The 13,455-nt window shown below is 35.9% G+C and overlaps 1 protein-coding gene across 1 annotated transcript; it reads left to right on the forward strand.

The window, feature by feature from the left end:
• The first annotated feature begins 1,003 nt into the window (after positions 1-1,003).
• On the forward strand, positions 1,004-2,230 carry LOC307194643 (high mobility group protein B1-like). The gene has a single exon (XM_079937890.1). It carries the CDS (start codon positions 1,094-1,096, stop codon positions 1,739-1,741), a length of 648 nt encoding a protein of 215 aa, XP_079794016.1. The 5' UTR covers positions 1,004-1,093; the 3' UTR covers positions 1,742-2,230.
• The last annotated feature ends 11,225 nt before the right edge of the window (positions 2,231-13,455 follow it).

The following is a 13,455-nucleotide window of genomic DNA, read 5'->3' on the forward strand; positions in this document are numbered from 1 at the left end:
GCTTACCAGGTCCAATTCATATCATATCATCAATAGAGTGGATTAATGTGTTCACCTGTGGGATGTCTACAATGAAGGTCCATTTGTACTATACAGAGTAAATATGTCCATGGGGGCACTATCATAAACCTAAACTACCGATGTCAGATGAATGCAAAATACTCCTGCTTCTCCTTCTCAATAGGGATTGGAAGGAATGTATTTGCAAGTCAATAGCAACATGCCATGTGCTAGAAGTTGCACTGAATTTTTCTAGTTAACCACACTACCTGCAGCAGAAAGCAAATCTTGTGACTAAGGTTTGATTACTCTTATGGTAGCCAGACAACTCCATGATCCATCTAAGAGCATTCCTTACATCTCTTAAGTGCTTACATTATTTATGAAGCTAGTTGATACTTTTCCACCAATATCATAAATCACACTGTTTATAAAGTCTTAGAAAGTGGAGTACTTCAGTAAGCCAGGAGTTTTCAATACCTCATTTTACTATCAATAATGCAGTGTTTACTTTCATCTGGCCAGCAAGTGATATGATTTCCCCCAACCCTATCCTCAGAGTTTACTTCCTAAGACCTCTTCTGTTTCCAACTCCCTTGATTTGGGTTCTCCTGCAAGCAGACCCGAGACAACAAGCATCTGAGCATTGTTTCTTTAGAAAGTGATACAATAAAATATTGGTACAGTAGCAGGAAATAACAATGGGAAGGGAAAAAAATGGAGAAATAAAGTATGCATTATCGAACCAGTTACCACAGTGTGCACTGAAAGGTCAGTTTCTCTGTGGTAGTCTAGGGACAATCAAATATATGCCTCAGTTCTCCCAACTAAGGAACAAGAATTATGTGGTATTTATCCACCAAATTACTAATGTCATTGGATGAGGGTCTCTTCTGGGGGACTTATGCTCTATCACTCTGGTTTGCCTTGAATTTGGACCAGTGTACTTCTCAGCCCAGGAAAAAAAAAAAACCACCTTTAGAAAAGGATTACAGGGGCAGTACATTGAGCTCCATAGAGACAGCGCCGGGGCAAGTGAGAGCCGGACGGGCACTGGGCGACTCTGTGCCTCGCGGAGGAAAAATAATTAAGCATGGGCAAAGGAGATCCTAAGAAGCCGAGAGGCAAAATGTCATCATATGCATTCTTTGTGCAAACTTGCCGGGAGGAGCACAAGAAGAAGCACCCAGATGCTTCTGTCAACTTCTCAGAGTTTTCTAAGAAGTGCTCAGAGAGGTGGAAGACCATGTCTGCTAAAGAGAAAGGAAAGTTTGAAGACATGGCAAAGGCGGACAAGGCCCGTTATGAAAGAGAAATGAAAACTTATATCCCTCCTAAAGGGGAGACAAAAAAGAAGTTCAAGGATCCCAACGCACCCAAGAGGCCTTCTTCGGCCTTTTTCTTGTTTTGTTCTGAGTATCGTCCAAAAATCAAAGGAGAACATCCTGGCCTATCCATTGGTGATGTTGCAAAGAAACTGGGAGAGATGTGGAATAACACTGCTGCAGATGACAAGCAGCCTTATGAGAAGAAGGCTGCTAAACTGAAGGAAAAGTACGAAAAGGATATTGCTGCATACCGAGCTAAAGGGAAGCCTGATGCAGCAAAAAAGGGAGTCGTCAAGGCTGAAAAAAGCAAGAAAAAGAAGGAAGAGGAGGAAGATGAGGAAGATGAAGAGGATGAGGAGGAGGAGGAGGATGAAGAGGATGAAGAGGAAGAAGAAGATGATGATGATGAATAGGTTGGTTCTAGCGCAGTTTTTTTTTTTCTTGTCTATAAAGCATTTAACCCCCCTGTACACAACTCACTCCTTTTAAAGAAAAAAATTGAAATGTAAGGCTGTGTAAGATTTGTTTTTAAACTGTACAGTGTCTTTTTTTGTATAGTTAACACACTACCGAATGTGTCTTTAGATAGCCCTGTCCTGGTGGTATTTTCAATAGCCACTAACCTTGCCTTGTACAGTATGGGGATTGTAAATTGGCATGGAAATTTAAAGCAGGTTCTTGTTGGTGCACAGCACAAATTAGTTATATATGGGGATGGTAGTTTTTTCATCTTCAGTTGTCTCTGATGCAGCTTATACGAAATAATTGTTGTTCTGTTAACTGAATACCACTCTGTAATTGCAAAAAAAAAGAAAAGTTGCAGCTGTTTTGTTGACATTCTGAATGCTTCTAAGTAAATACAATTTTTTTTATTAGTATTGTTGTCCTTTTCATAGGTCTGAAAATTTTCTTCCTAAGAGGAAGCTAGTCTTTTGCTTTTGCCCATTTTGGATCACACGAATTATTACAGTGTTTATCTTTCGTATAGTTAGCTGATAAAAAGCTTTTGTGTACACACCCTGCATACTCATGATGAGGGTAATAAAAGTTTAAGTGAGACAGTTTTCATCCATAACTGAAACTCAAATCTTGATCGGTTGATATCAGATGTCACATAGCCCAGGTTCATTTACAAAGTGAAGAGTAACCAATCTACTCACAGCACGGGATTATTAGAATCAAACATTTTGAAAGTCTGTCCTTGAAGGACTAATAGAAAAGTATGTTCTGATCTTTACATGAGGACTCTACATCCTTTAACTCCCATTACCATGTAATGGCAGTTATATTTGCAGTTCCCACGTTTAAGACTGAGAATGTATCCCCAAAAGCGTGAGCTTAAAATACAAGACTGCCATATTACGTTTTTTTGTTGTTGTTGATAATTAGTCCCAACAAAGGCTCTGGAGAAAAAGTGCTGGCTGTAAATGTCTTCTCCTATTTATCTAAATATGGATTGTTTAGGAAACTTGAGATCCTCCATTAAAGGTATTTTTAATGGGCCAACTTTTAAAATTGTATACCACATTTTAAATTGGGTATATTTTCCTATATTGTGGTTTGCCCCTTTATAAATGAAGTAGACATGAGGGAGGAAGACAAGCTTTGTATTTCAGTGTGAATTACCTGATTTATTTGAATTTGATTTTTCTCTACAAAACTCAAGCTCATTCATCAGGGTCATATGTTTATCTGCTTAACAGTTTAGGGAACAATTTGGCAATTTTGTGGTTTTTGAGATTATCGTTCTCTTAAAGTGCCAGTGTTTTAAAATAGCGTTCTTGTAATTTTACACGCTTTTGTGATGGAGTGCTGTTTTGTTATATAATTTTGACTTGGATTCTTTCCATTTGCATTTGTTTTATGTAATTTCAGGAGGAATACTGAACATCTGAGTCCTGGATGATACTAATAAACTAATAATTGCAGAGGTTTTAAAAAAAAAAAAAAAGAAAAGGATTACAGGTATTTTTCAATAGGCTGCCTTCCTCCTGTAAAGCATGGACCTGGTACCGACAGTTTGTACTACTACCAGAGAATCTAGAAATTTGTACCAGGATAACACACAGACTGATCAGGTTTAGGGTGTGCTAGCAATAAAATAATTGACTAATTTGTATCATGAAAGGAAATGAAGGCCAGAAAGAATTAGAAAATCAGGGTAAGAAGAGATCATGTGACTAGATGCTATGATGTGAATAAAGGGACAGGAGTAATGGGAGGAATACTACAAAGAGAAGGTTATTATCACCCTCCAAAACACACAGAAAAATAGACACTTTGGGGCTTCGAGTATATGTGACATCAGTATTATATAGCTTTACAAATAACATTAGAGAATTGATAGAAATACAGGCTTTGCCTCCACAACCCCAGTTACTTTTAATGTAACAATGTCAGCTATGAAACTCTATAAGACTGCTGGGGAAGCAGTATCCATCAGAGAGCACCAGGTTTATGCTTAGCAATCAGAGGCAGCTTTGTCAGGCAGAATTAATGAAGAGAAGATTTTGGAGAAAGAACATTTTTATGTGATTACTTGTCTAGATTTATTTTTTTACATATTTTTTATTTGCTTTATTTTAAGTCAACATTCCAGAAAGCATGATTAAATCCAGGAGGGAAGTGGTCAGATACTGAATTAATAGCTAGTAACTCTGTCAGAGAATATGTGAAATCACTTAAGAGAGGGCTGAATGAATCAAAAGACACATGGTTATTCTTGTAATCTAAATCCCTAGGCAAGAGGCAATGTTATAATTCCTCCTACAGCTGTTCCATCAAATATCTGTTCTATTCCTACATATTTCCAGTGAAAGGGAACAAATGACCTACCCATCACTGTAAGCATTTGATGTGTAGGTCCATAACAAAAATGATATAAAAATAGACTATATGAAATTGAAGAAATTGAATGTTAGGGTGACTTTAAAAAGTTCTCAGACAAGTCATTGCATATGATATGGATGTAGCATAGTAAATAGCATTTACTTTTACAGATTTAGTGAAGGCACTGCATGCCATTAGGAAGGAAAATAGAAATAGAACCATAGACCCAGAAAAGCATAGACTGGGCTACAAGAATAGCTATTTGTTCAGTGCTATTGAGGAAGAGAGCTCCTAATAGGGAATCAACTATATAAGCAGCCTGGGGTCAGAATGCAAATGGTTTTGAAAATCTAAGTGGTTTAGAATTCACTCTGTAGGAAATGAGGAGTCACTGGTGGCTTTTAAATAGAGGGGTGGCATGGTTAGAAGTAAGAGTGATGTTTAGGCTTAAGAGAAAAGAGAGAGAAGATGCAGTGAGAGCAGGTAATCACAAAATTATTTAGCGGTAGAATAAAGAGAGGAGGGCAGTCTGAATGAGACAAGGCAGAATCTTTTGGAATAATTGTTTTGAACTTGTTATTTTCATTATGATTTTTTAAATTATGAAATAAAGTCCACAAGGGACATTATGAATGTTATCCCATCATAGTCTACATACCATCTCTGACCTATGAAGATGGAATGATGGATGGTGGGGGGTTGGTACAGTGTAACTGAAAATTTCTTTCCCTGAAATCCATCACTGTATTCTACCCCTGAAACATCCCAACCCTGATCATCATCCCTGCACTGTTAGTTGTAATATTAAAAGGCATATTTTTAAATATTCATAAAGGGAATATATTAAATATATTTTATTTCCCATAAATATGTTCTTCAGTCCAAAGCCTATTTCAATGCAGTTACCTCAAAAAGAGGGATAAGAAGACAATAACAAAAAGAGTAGGTGACTATCTGGAGTTAAACTACTAAAGGCAAAAATTTTTTGATTTAGAAAATGCTGTGCATAAGACTCTTTAATAAATGCTTTTCAAGGGTGACATCAGCATCAAGACAATGTGAGATGTTCCCTTTGTCTTTTCCCTTCCATCTACAAATGGTAAAACAGGCATAACTCAAATGTGTCTTTGTCCAACATGCATGGGCAGCAGAGAATTCCATATATCTGTACACCTAAAATGTGGGTGGACTAGAAGATAGGAGGCAAAACCAGGGAAACAACAGATGCAGTGCCTGTAATCTTGGACCCCCATTTGCAGCAGCTGAACCTACAGCTCCACAGAACCAGGAAGCATCAGGGGAGGGAGCATACAAAACACTGGCCTCCTGGCTGCAGGGGTATTTGTGGTCACAGGGAACCAGATGGCAGTGGGATCTGCAGTCTCATCCCTTGAGGCACCTGCAAATCCAACCTCCCCCATCTGCAGTTGTGGTGCCCACAAACCTGACAACCTTGGTCAAAGCAGAGACACCCCTACCCTGGCTTTCCCTCCACATTCTCCCTTTTCTTGCAGTGGTGGAGCTTGTTACCCAGGAGACCCCAGATGGAGTGAAGGTGTCCACCATCCCGGTGCCCCAGGTGGCAACACCAGTAACACTAGCAGCAGCAAGACAATATGATTTCAGAGGTATAAGCAGTGACAAGGGTTCCAGACAACACCTCTGACAAAGACGGTAGGTGGTGGAAAGTACCCATTCTGAAATATGGCCAGGGGCAACTCAGGTAAGACAAACTTAATTTGTGCTATACCGCTGCCTACTGAAAAACAAAAGAAAGACCTCTAATTACTAGCATGATAAATTCTTAGAATTAAAAAAAAAAGAGCTTCCCTGGTGGCACAGTGGTTGAGAGTCCGCCTGCTGATGCAGGGGACACGGGTTCGTGCCGTGGTCCAGGAAGATCCAACATGCTGTGGAGCGGCTAGGCCCGTGAGCCATGGCCGCTGAGCCTGCGTGTCCGGAGCCTGTGCTCCGCAACGGGAGAGGCCACAACAGTGAGAGGCCCGTGTACCACACCAAAAAAAAAAAAAAAAAAAAAAAAGGTTTACCCTAAGAAGAAATGTGATTGCTACTTCATATGTGCCAGCAGAGGAACAACTCATCAAGCATGAAGAGCCACAATAACATGGTATTACAAAAGGAAAATGACAATTCTCCAGAAACCAAACAAAGTCATGGAATATGATGATCTAATTAACCAAGAATTCAAAATAGCTGTCATATGGAAACTCAAAGAGCTACAAGAAAACTCAGAAAGGCAGTTCAATGAGCTCAGGAATAAAATTAATGAACAGAAGCAATACTTTACTAAAGATATTGAAACTCTAAAAATAACCAAATAAATTCTGGAGCTGGAGAACTCAATGAGATGGAAGAATGCATTAAAAAGCACTGGAAATAAAGCAGACCATATAGAAGAGAAAATTCATGAGCTCTATGAAAACTATTCCACTCTGTTAGGAAGAGCAATATTAGAATAATGGATAGCCAGAAGGAAAAGAGAGGGAGAAAGTAACAGTATATTTAAAGAAATAGTTTGATAATTTGATAAAACTATAAAGGAAGAGGAAAAACATGGGAATTGTTATGGCAAATGAAGATAAAATAGTTATTTTCTGCTGATACCATCTTGTCTAGGAGAGGTTTTATACAAATCTCATGGTAACCACAAAACATAAATCTAGAGAAGAGACATGAAACATAAGAGGAAACAGAAAAATCAGTTGAAAAAAACTGAGAAAAATCATAGAAAACCATCAAACTAAATGGCAGACAAACACAAGGAAAAATGGACAATGCAGATATAGAGCACCAGAAGATAAAATGAAATACTACGACCTCATCTATCAATAATCACCCGAAATGTAAAGGGAGTGAATTAGCCAATCAAAAGACACAGAGTGACTGAATGGATTAAAAAAAGACTCAATTATATGTTGCTTCCAGGAGACTCACACCAGCTCTAAAGAAAAACATAGGCTCACATTTAATGGATGAAAGATAGCACTCCAAGCAAATGGCAGTCAAAATAAAGTGAGTGTAGCCATACTCATTAGACAAAATAGACTTCAAGCCAAACAAGGTAACAAGAGACAAAGATGAACATTATATAATAAGAAAGGAGACAATTCATCAAGAAGATATAACAGTTAATATATATGCACCAAACATAAAATCACTAAAATATATAAAGCAATTATTAACAGAAATAAAGGGAGAAATTGACAGTGACACACTAATTGTAGGGGACTTTTTGCAACCCACTTACATCAATGGATGGATCATCCAGATGGAGGGTCCACAGAAAACAGTGGCCTTAAATGAAAGATTAGATCAGATAGTTTTAAGAGATTTATACAGAATATTTTATCCAAATGCAATAGAATACACATTCTTCTCAAGTGCACATGAAACATTATCAAGGATAGATCATATGCTGGAACACAAAACAAAGAAGACAAATTATATAAAGCATGTTTTCAGATCATAATGAAATGAAATTAAAAATCATCTACAGGAAGAAAACTGGAAAAGTCACAAATAGGTGGAGACTGAACAACTATTGGGTTAAGAAAAAAATCAAAGGAGAAATAAAAAAATGCCTGACGACAAATGAAAATATGACATCAAAATCTATAGGATGCATCAACAGCAGTACTAAGATGGAAGTTTATTGTAATACAGACCAACCTCAAGAAATAAGAAAAATCTCAAACAATCTTACCTTACACCTAAAGGAACTAGAAAGAGAAGAACAAATGAAGCCCAAAGTCAGTAGAAGGAAGGAAACAATAAAGATCAGAGTGCAATTGAACACACACACACACACACACACACACAAACACACACACACATTGCAGGCCAATATCTTGTATGACATAGGTATAAACATCCTCAATAAAGTATAGGAAAACAGAATTCAGCAATACATTAAAAGGATCATACACCATGATCAAATGGGATTTATCCCAGGGATGCAAAGATAGTTCAACATCTGCAAAGTCAATCAACATGATACACCACATTAACAAAATTAAGGATAAAAACAATATCACTTCAACCGATGCAGAAAAAGCATTTGACCAGATTCAAATGCCCATTTATGATACTCAATAAAATGGGTATAAAAGGAACTTAACATAATAAAGGTCATATATGAAAAACACACAGCCAACACCACACTTAGTGCAAAACTGAAAGCTATCCATCCAAGATCAGGAACGAGAAAAGAATGCCCACTCTTGCCACTATCATTAAACATAGTATTGGAAGTCCTAACCAGAGCAATTAGGCAAGAAAAATAAAGGGCATTTCAGTCAGAAAGTTGACTGTCACTATTTGCAAGTGACATGATTTTATATATAGAAAACTTTAAAGACTCCACCAAAAATACTATCAGAAATAATAAACAAATACAGTAAAATTTCAGGGTAAAGAAACCAATATACTAATACCTGTTTCATTTCTATACACTAATAAACCAGCAGAAGGAAGTTAACAATCCCATTGCAACAAAAAGAATACCTTGGAGTAAATATAACCAAGGAGGTAAAAGACCTGTACACAGAAAACTATAAGACATTGCTGAAAGAAACTGAAGATGACACAAAGAAATGTAAAGATATATCATGCTCATGGATTAGAAGAATATTGTTTAAATGTTCATATTACCTAAAGCAATATATAGATTCAATGCAATCCCTATCAAATTTCAAAGACAACTTTCACAGAACCAGAACAAAAAAACTTAAAATTTATATGGAACCACAAGAGAACCCAAATAGTCAAAGCAATCCTGAGGGGAAAAAAGCCAGAGGTATAACACACCCTGATTTCAAATTATATTACAGAGTTATACTAATCAAAAGAGCATGGTATTGGCAGACACATAGATCAGTGAAACAGAATTGAGGGCCCAGAAATAAACCTAGATATATATATGAACAACTTATAACAAAGGAGCAAAATACACACAAGGAGAAATGATAGTCTCTTTAATAAATGATTGGGAAAGCTGGACAGCCATGTTCAAAAGAATGGAACTGGACCACTATCCCATACTACACAAAAAATTTAACTCAAAGTGAATTAAAGACTTGAATGTAAGACCTGTAACCATAAAGCTCCTAGAAGAAAACATAGGCAGTACACTATGACATTGATCTAGCAATATCATTCTGGGTATGTCTTCTCTGGCAAGGAAAACAAAAGCAAAAATAAATAAATGAGACTACAAACTGAAAAGCTTCTGCACAGCAAAGAAAACCATCAACAAAATGAATCGACAACCTAATTAAAAGATATTTCGGAAAAGATATTTGCAAATCATATCTGAAAGGGACTTGATAGCCTAAATATATAAATAACACATACCAAAAACATTTTTTTAATGGGTAGAGAAACTGAATAGATATTTTTCCAAGAAGACATACAGGTGGCCAACCCTACAGATGCTGGACATCACAAATTTTTAGGGAAACTCAAATCAAAACCACAATGAAATATCCCCTTACCCACTTTAGAATGACTATTATCAAAAAGGCCAGAAATAACAGTGTTGGAGAAGATGTGGAGAAAAGTTAATCCTCATACACTGCTGGTGGTAATGTAAATTGGTGCAGCCGCTATAAAAAACACTGTGGAGTTTCCTCACAAAATTAAGAATAGAGCCACCATATTACCCAACTCTTTCACTTCTGGATATTTATCCAAATAATACAAGAACACAAATTCAAAAACAATACGCACTCTTACGTTCATTGCAGCACTATTTACAATAGCCAAGATGTGAAAACAACCTAAGTGGGTGACAGATGAATGGATAAAATAGATGTGGTATATGTACACAATGTAACACTACTCAGCCATAAGAAAGATGAAATCTTGCCATTTGTGACAACATGGATAGGCCTCAGGCTAAATGAAGTAAGTCAGATGAAGAAAGATAAATACCACATGATTTCACTCATAGGTGAAATTTGTTCTTAAAAAAAAGATGAACAAACCAAAACAAAAACAGATACCGAGAACAAAGTAGTGGTTACCAGAGGAAAAGGTGGTAGGGGGAAGGTGAAATGGGTAAAGGGGGTCAACTGTATGGGAAGGGATGGAGACTAAATCGTTGGTGGTGAGCACATTGTAATTTATACAGAGGTCAAAATATAATATCGTACACATGAAACTTATATAATGTTATAAACCAAAAAAATCTGAAAACAAAAATAAACTAATGCTTTTGACCATGTTAGATTGTGGTCATTGTGATTTTGCGTGTTTAGGCACATGGTTATTTAAGTCAATTAGTCAACTCATGGACTATGCCATGAGTATGCAGTAAGCTATTTTATCTGAGAATGATTTTTCATGTATTTATCATAACAGTAATTGCACATGTTATTTCAATATCTTAATGATTCTAATTTATGTATCCTGTAATATACTATATTACATATATATACTATATAATATATTATATAGTATACTATTATACCACTATATATACTATACTAATTGCTTTGATTTGTGATTTGATACTATGATAATCCTGTGTTTTGAAAATTGGGTCTGTTGGCATAGTATAATATAAAAAATTTTTTTATTCATGTTTTTCCCCAGACACTAAAGAGTTTATGACCAAGACCAAAAACAAACTGCAAATGAAATATAATACATATTTTCAATAAATATAACTTGTACTTTGTAATATAACCATAGAAGTTATATCAATTCAGCAGCCTATGTGTCTAATAAAGTAACTGTTTAGCATTATCACTGTCTTTTGAAACATTGTATGTATGCCAGTAAACATTGTCAACTCTTTCATCAATGCAAAAGGTTATATAACTGTAGCTTTAAACAGAATTTATGCAAGGAAACTATGAAAATCCTCTTATCCGACTCCTGGTTGATTTGTCCTCGGTACAAGATGCAGTCCCAATATCCTGGTTTTATCCCCACATTTTCTTTTAGTTCCTCTCCCTCTCTTCCCCCATCCATAATCTCTCTCAAGATAAAGATATTGCAAACATGGAAGAGTGAACACTAGTTATTAAATTTTTATCTACTAAGCAGGATAAGGTTATACAGAAGGTATATTTTTAGGTGAGGTGATAAAAGGAAGATCTCTCTGAAGAGGTGAGGTTAAGAGGCATGTAACTAAGGAGGAATACTATGGGAGTGTCCTAGAGTAGACCATTTTCAGCAGTCTGAAGAACAAAAGTAAAGACTCTAATGACAGGGCATGCCTTGTCTGTTTACGGAGCTGCAAGATGGCTGGTTAGTCTGGAAAAAAGTAACCCAGTGGGAGAGTTAAAGGATGAGAAGCTAGATTATGTAGGGTGCAGTAGTCAATAGGAAGGACTTTTTATTCCCAGTGTGCTGGAAGTTTGGGAGGCAGGACTAAGGAGGAGAATAACATGATCTAATTGACATTTGAAAAGATGTATTCTGGTTGTGTGAAAAACTGATTGATTGTAAAGAACTGAAGTGGGAGCATGGAGATCAATTAAAATGTTATTGCTCAAGCCTGCATGAGATGCTTTGGGTGGCTATGTTGGTAGGATATGACATGTGGAGAAAGAATTAGATTTAAGATTTATTGTAAAATTTAATGAAACAAGATTTGCTAATAGGCTATGCTAAGACATGAGAAAAAGATGACAATAACTCCAAGTTCTGAGGTGTGAGCAGCTTGAAAAATGACAGTGCCATTTACTGAGTTAGGAAACACTGGGAAAGTACATACAGGTTAAGTTCATGATGTCTCTTCAACATCCAAGACAGTTAGATGTATGATTCTGGAGTGCAGGGAGGAGACTTCCACAATAGATGTTTGAGGGATAGCAACATATCTGGGGTAGATTGAGGAGATATTGCAACAAGGGCCTTAAATGGAGAAAGGAGAGAAGAGAAAGGAGGTGAGGACTGAATTCTGGGAGATGCTGAACTTAATAGGTGGGGGGGGGTGTCTTAAAGATGGGAAGGGCTTATCAGGGAAGGATGAGAATAAAATCTCAGTGAGATATGAGAAAAATCAAGAGCATTTTGTATCCCAGTGTTTCAATATTCATTTCACCCTTACAGCCACTCTGGATGAGAGAATAGATAGCTATTTTATTTTTACCTATTGGGTAAACACTTGAGATTCAGAAAGGTTAGACATATCCATTATTACAAAGTTAGTAAGTAGTAAAAACATGCCAAGAACAACATGTCTTCTGAGGCCTAGACCAAAAACCTCAACTAAAAAGAAAAATGTCTTAAAATAAAATTTAAAATCTTATGAGTAGTTTTTTTTAAACAGAGAAAATTATTTTATCAGCAGACCTCAGTAAAACCTTAAATTTATAGGCTTTGAAGAAAGTACTTAAATTTTATCGATGACAGATGCCTTTCCCAGAAGGTAGAAGGAAGCCTATAGCTCATCTTTTTATTCCAGGGCCAATGTGTCTGAAACATTCCAGTATAAAAAGTGGCTGTCCTATAATATAAACTAGCATAATTAATAGAGTAGACAAAAGCAGGATTACTTCTTTCATAGAGGAAATTCCACAGGGGCCTAGAAGACAGAATAGTAATGTTAAATATTTCTTAAAGTATGTGTAGGTCAATAGATTTCCCAACATATATATCCAGATTTGATAAAGATCAAAAGGAGAATTTAACTACCAAACAAAATCAACTAAAAAAAGAGTAAAATTAAGTAACATTTTTTTCTTGGCATCATTAGTCTCTTCTAAAATATCAAAATATGAAAAATAGAGTTCTCTTTTCTTATGGTTTTGAATTATATTCAAAATTTAATCAGATACTTAATTCTTTAATATGAAAAATGGAACAATTAAAAATATAATAATTCACTACCACTTATCTCATCTGCAAATCTGTTAGTGTTGTTTCATATTTTGTATTATTATGCCTATAATGTTTATATTTTTAAAATATAACTTTGATTTTTCTATAATTAAATGAATATGGTATTTATACCACTGTTTCAAAGTTTATGCATTCCTGACTTTATCTTAGATTGTCTGCATTTTGCTAAGGAGAACAAAAAATGCTGCTGTACTTAGTTTCTGCAGTTTTAGAATTTCTAAACGTTGTGTCAGTATTTGAGCAAAAATGATTTGTTTTTCGTAGGCAACACATTTATTCTTTCAACAGCTGTAAAACTGGGTTCATTTTTCTCTGTGCTTTGAATGGTATATATGAGAAGCCCAAATCTAGTGTTTTGAGTTTTTTTTTTCTCCAGCTGGGATGTCTCTACAATTTCTTTTTCTTTAAAGGTCAAAAAATTAGC

This window comes from Stenella coeruleoalba, assembly GCF_951394435.1.
Source record: "Stenella coeruleoalba genome assembly, chromosome: 11".
Lineage (NCBI taxonomy): Eukaryota > Metazoa > Chordata > Mammalia > Artiodactyla > Delphinidae > Stenella > Stenella coeruleoalba.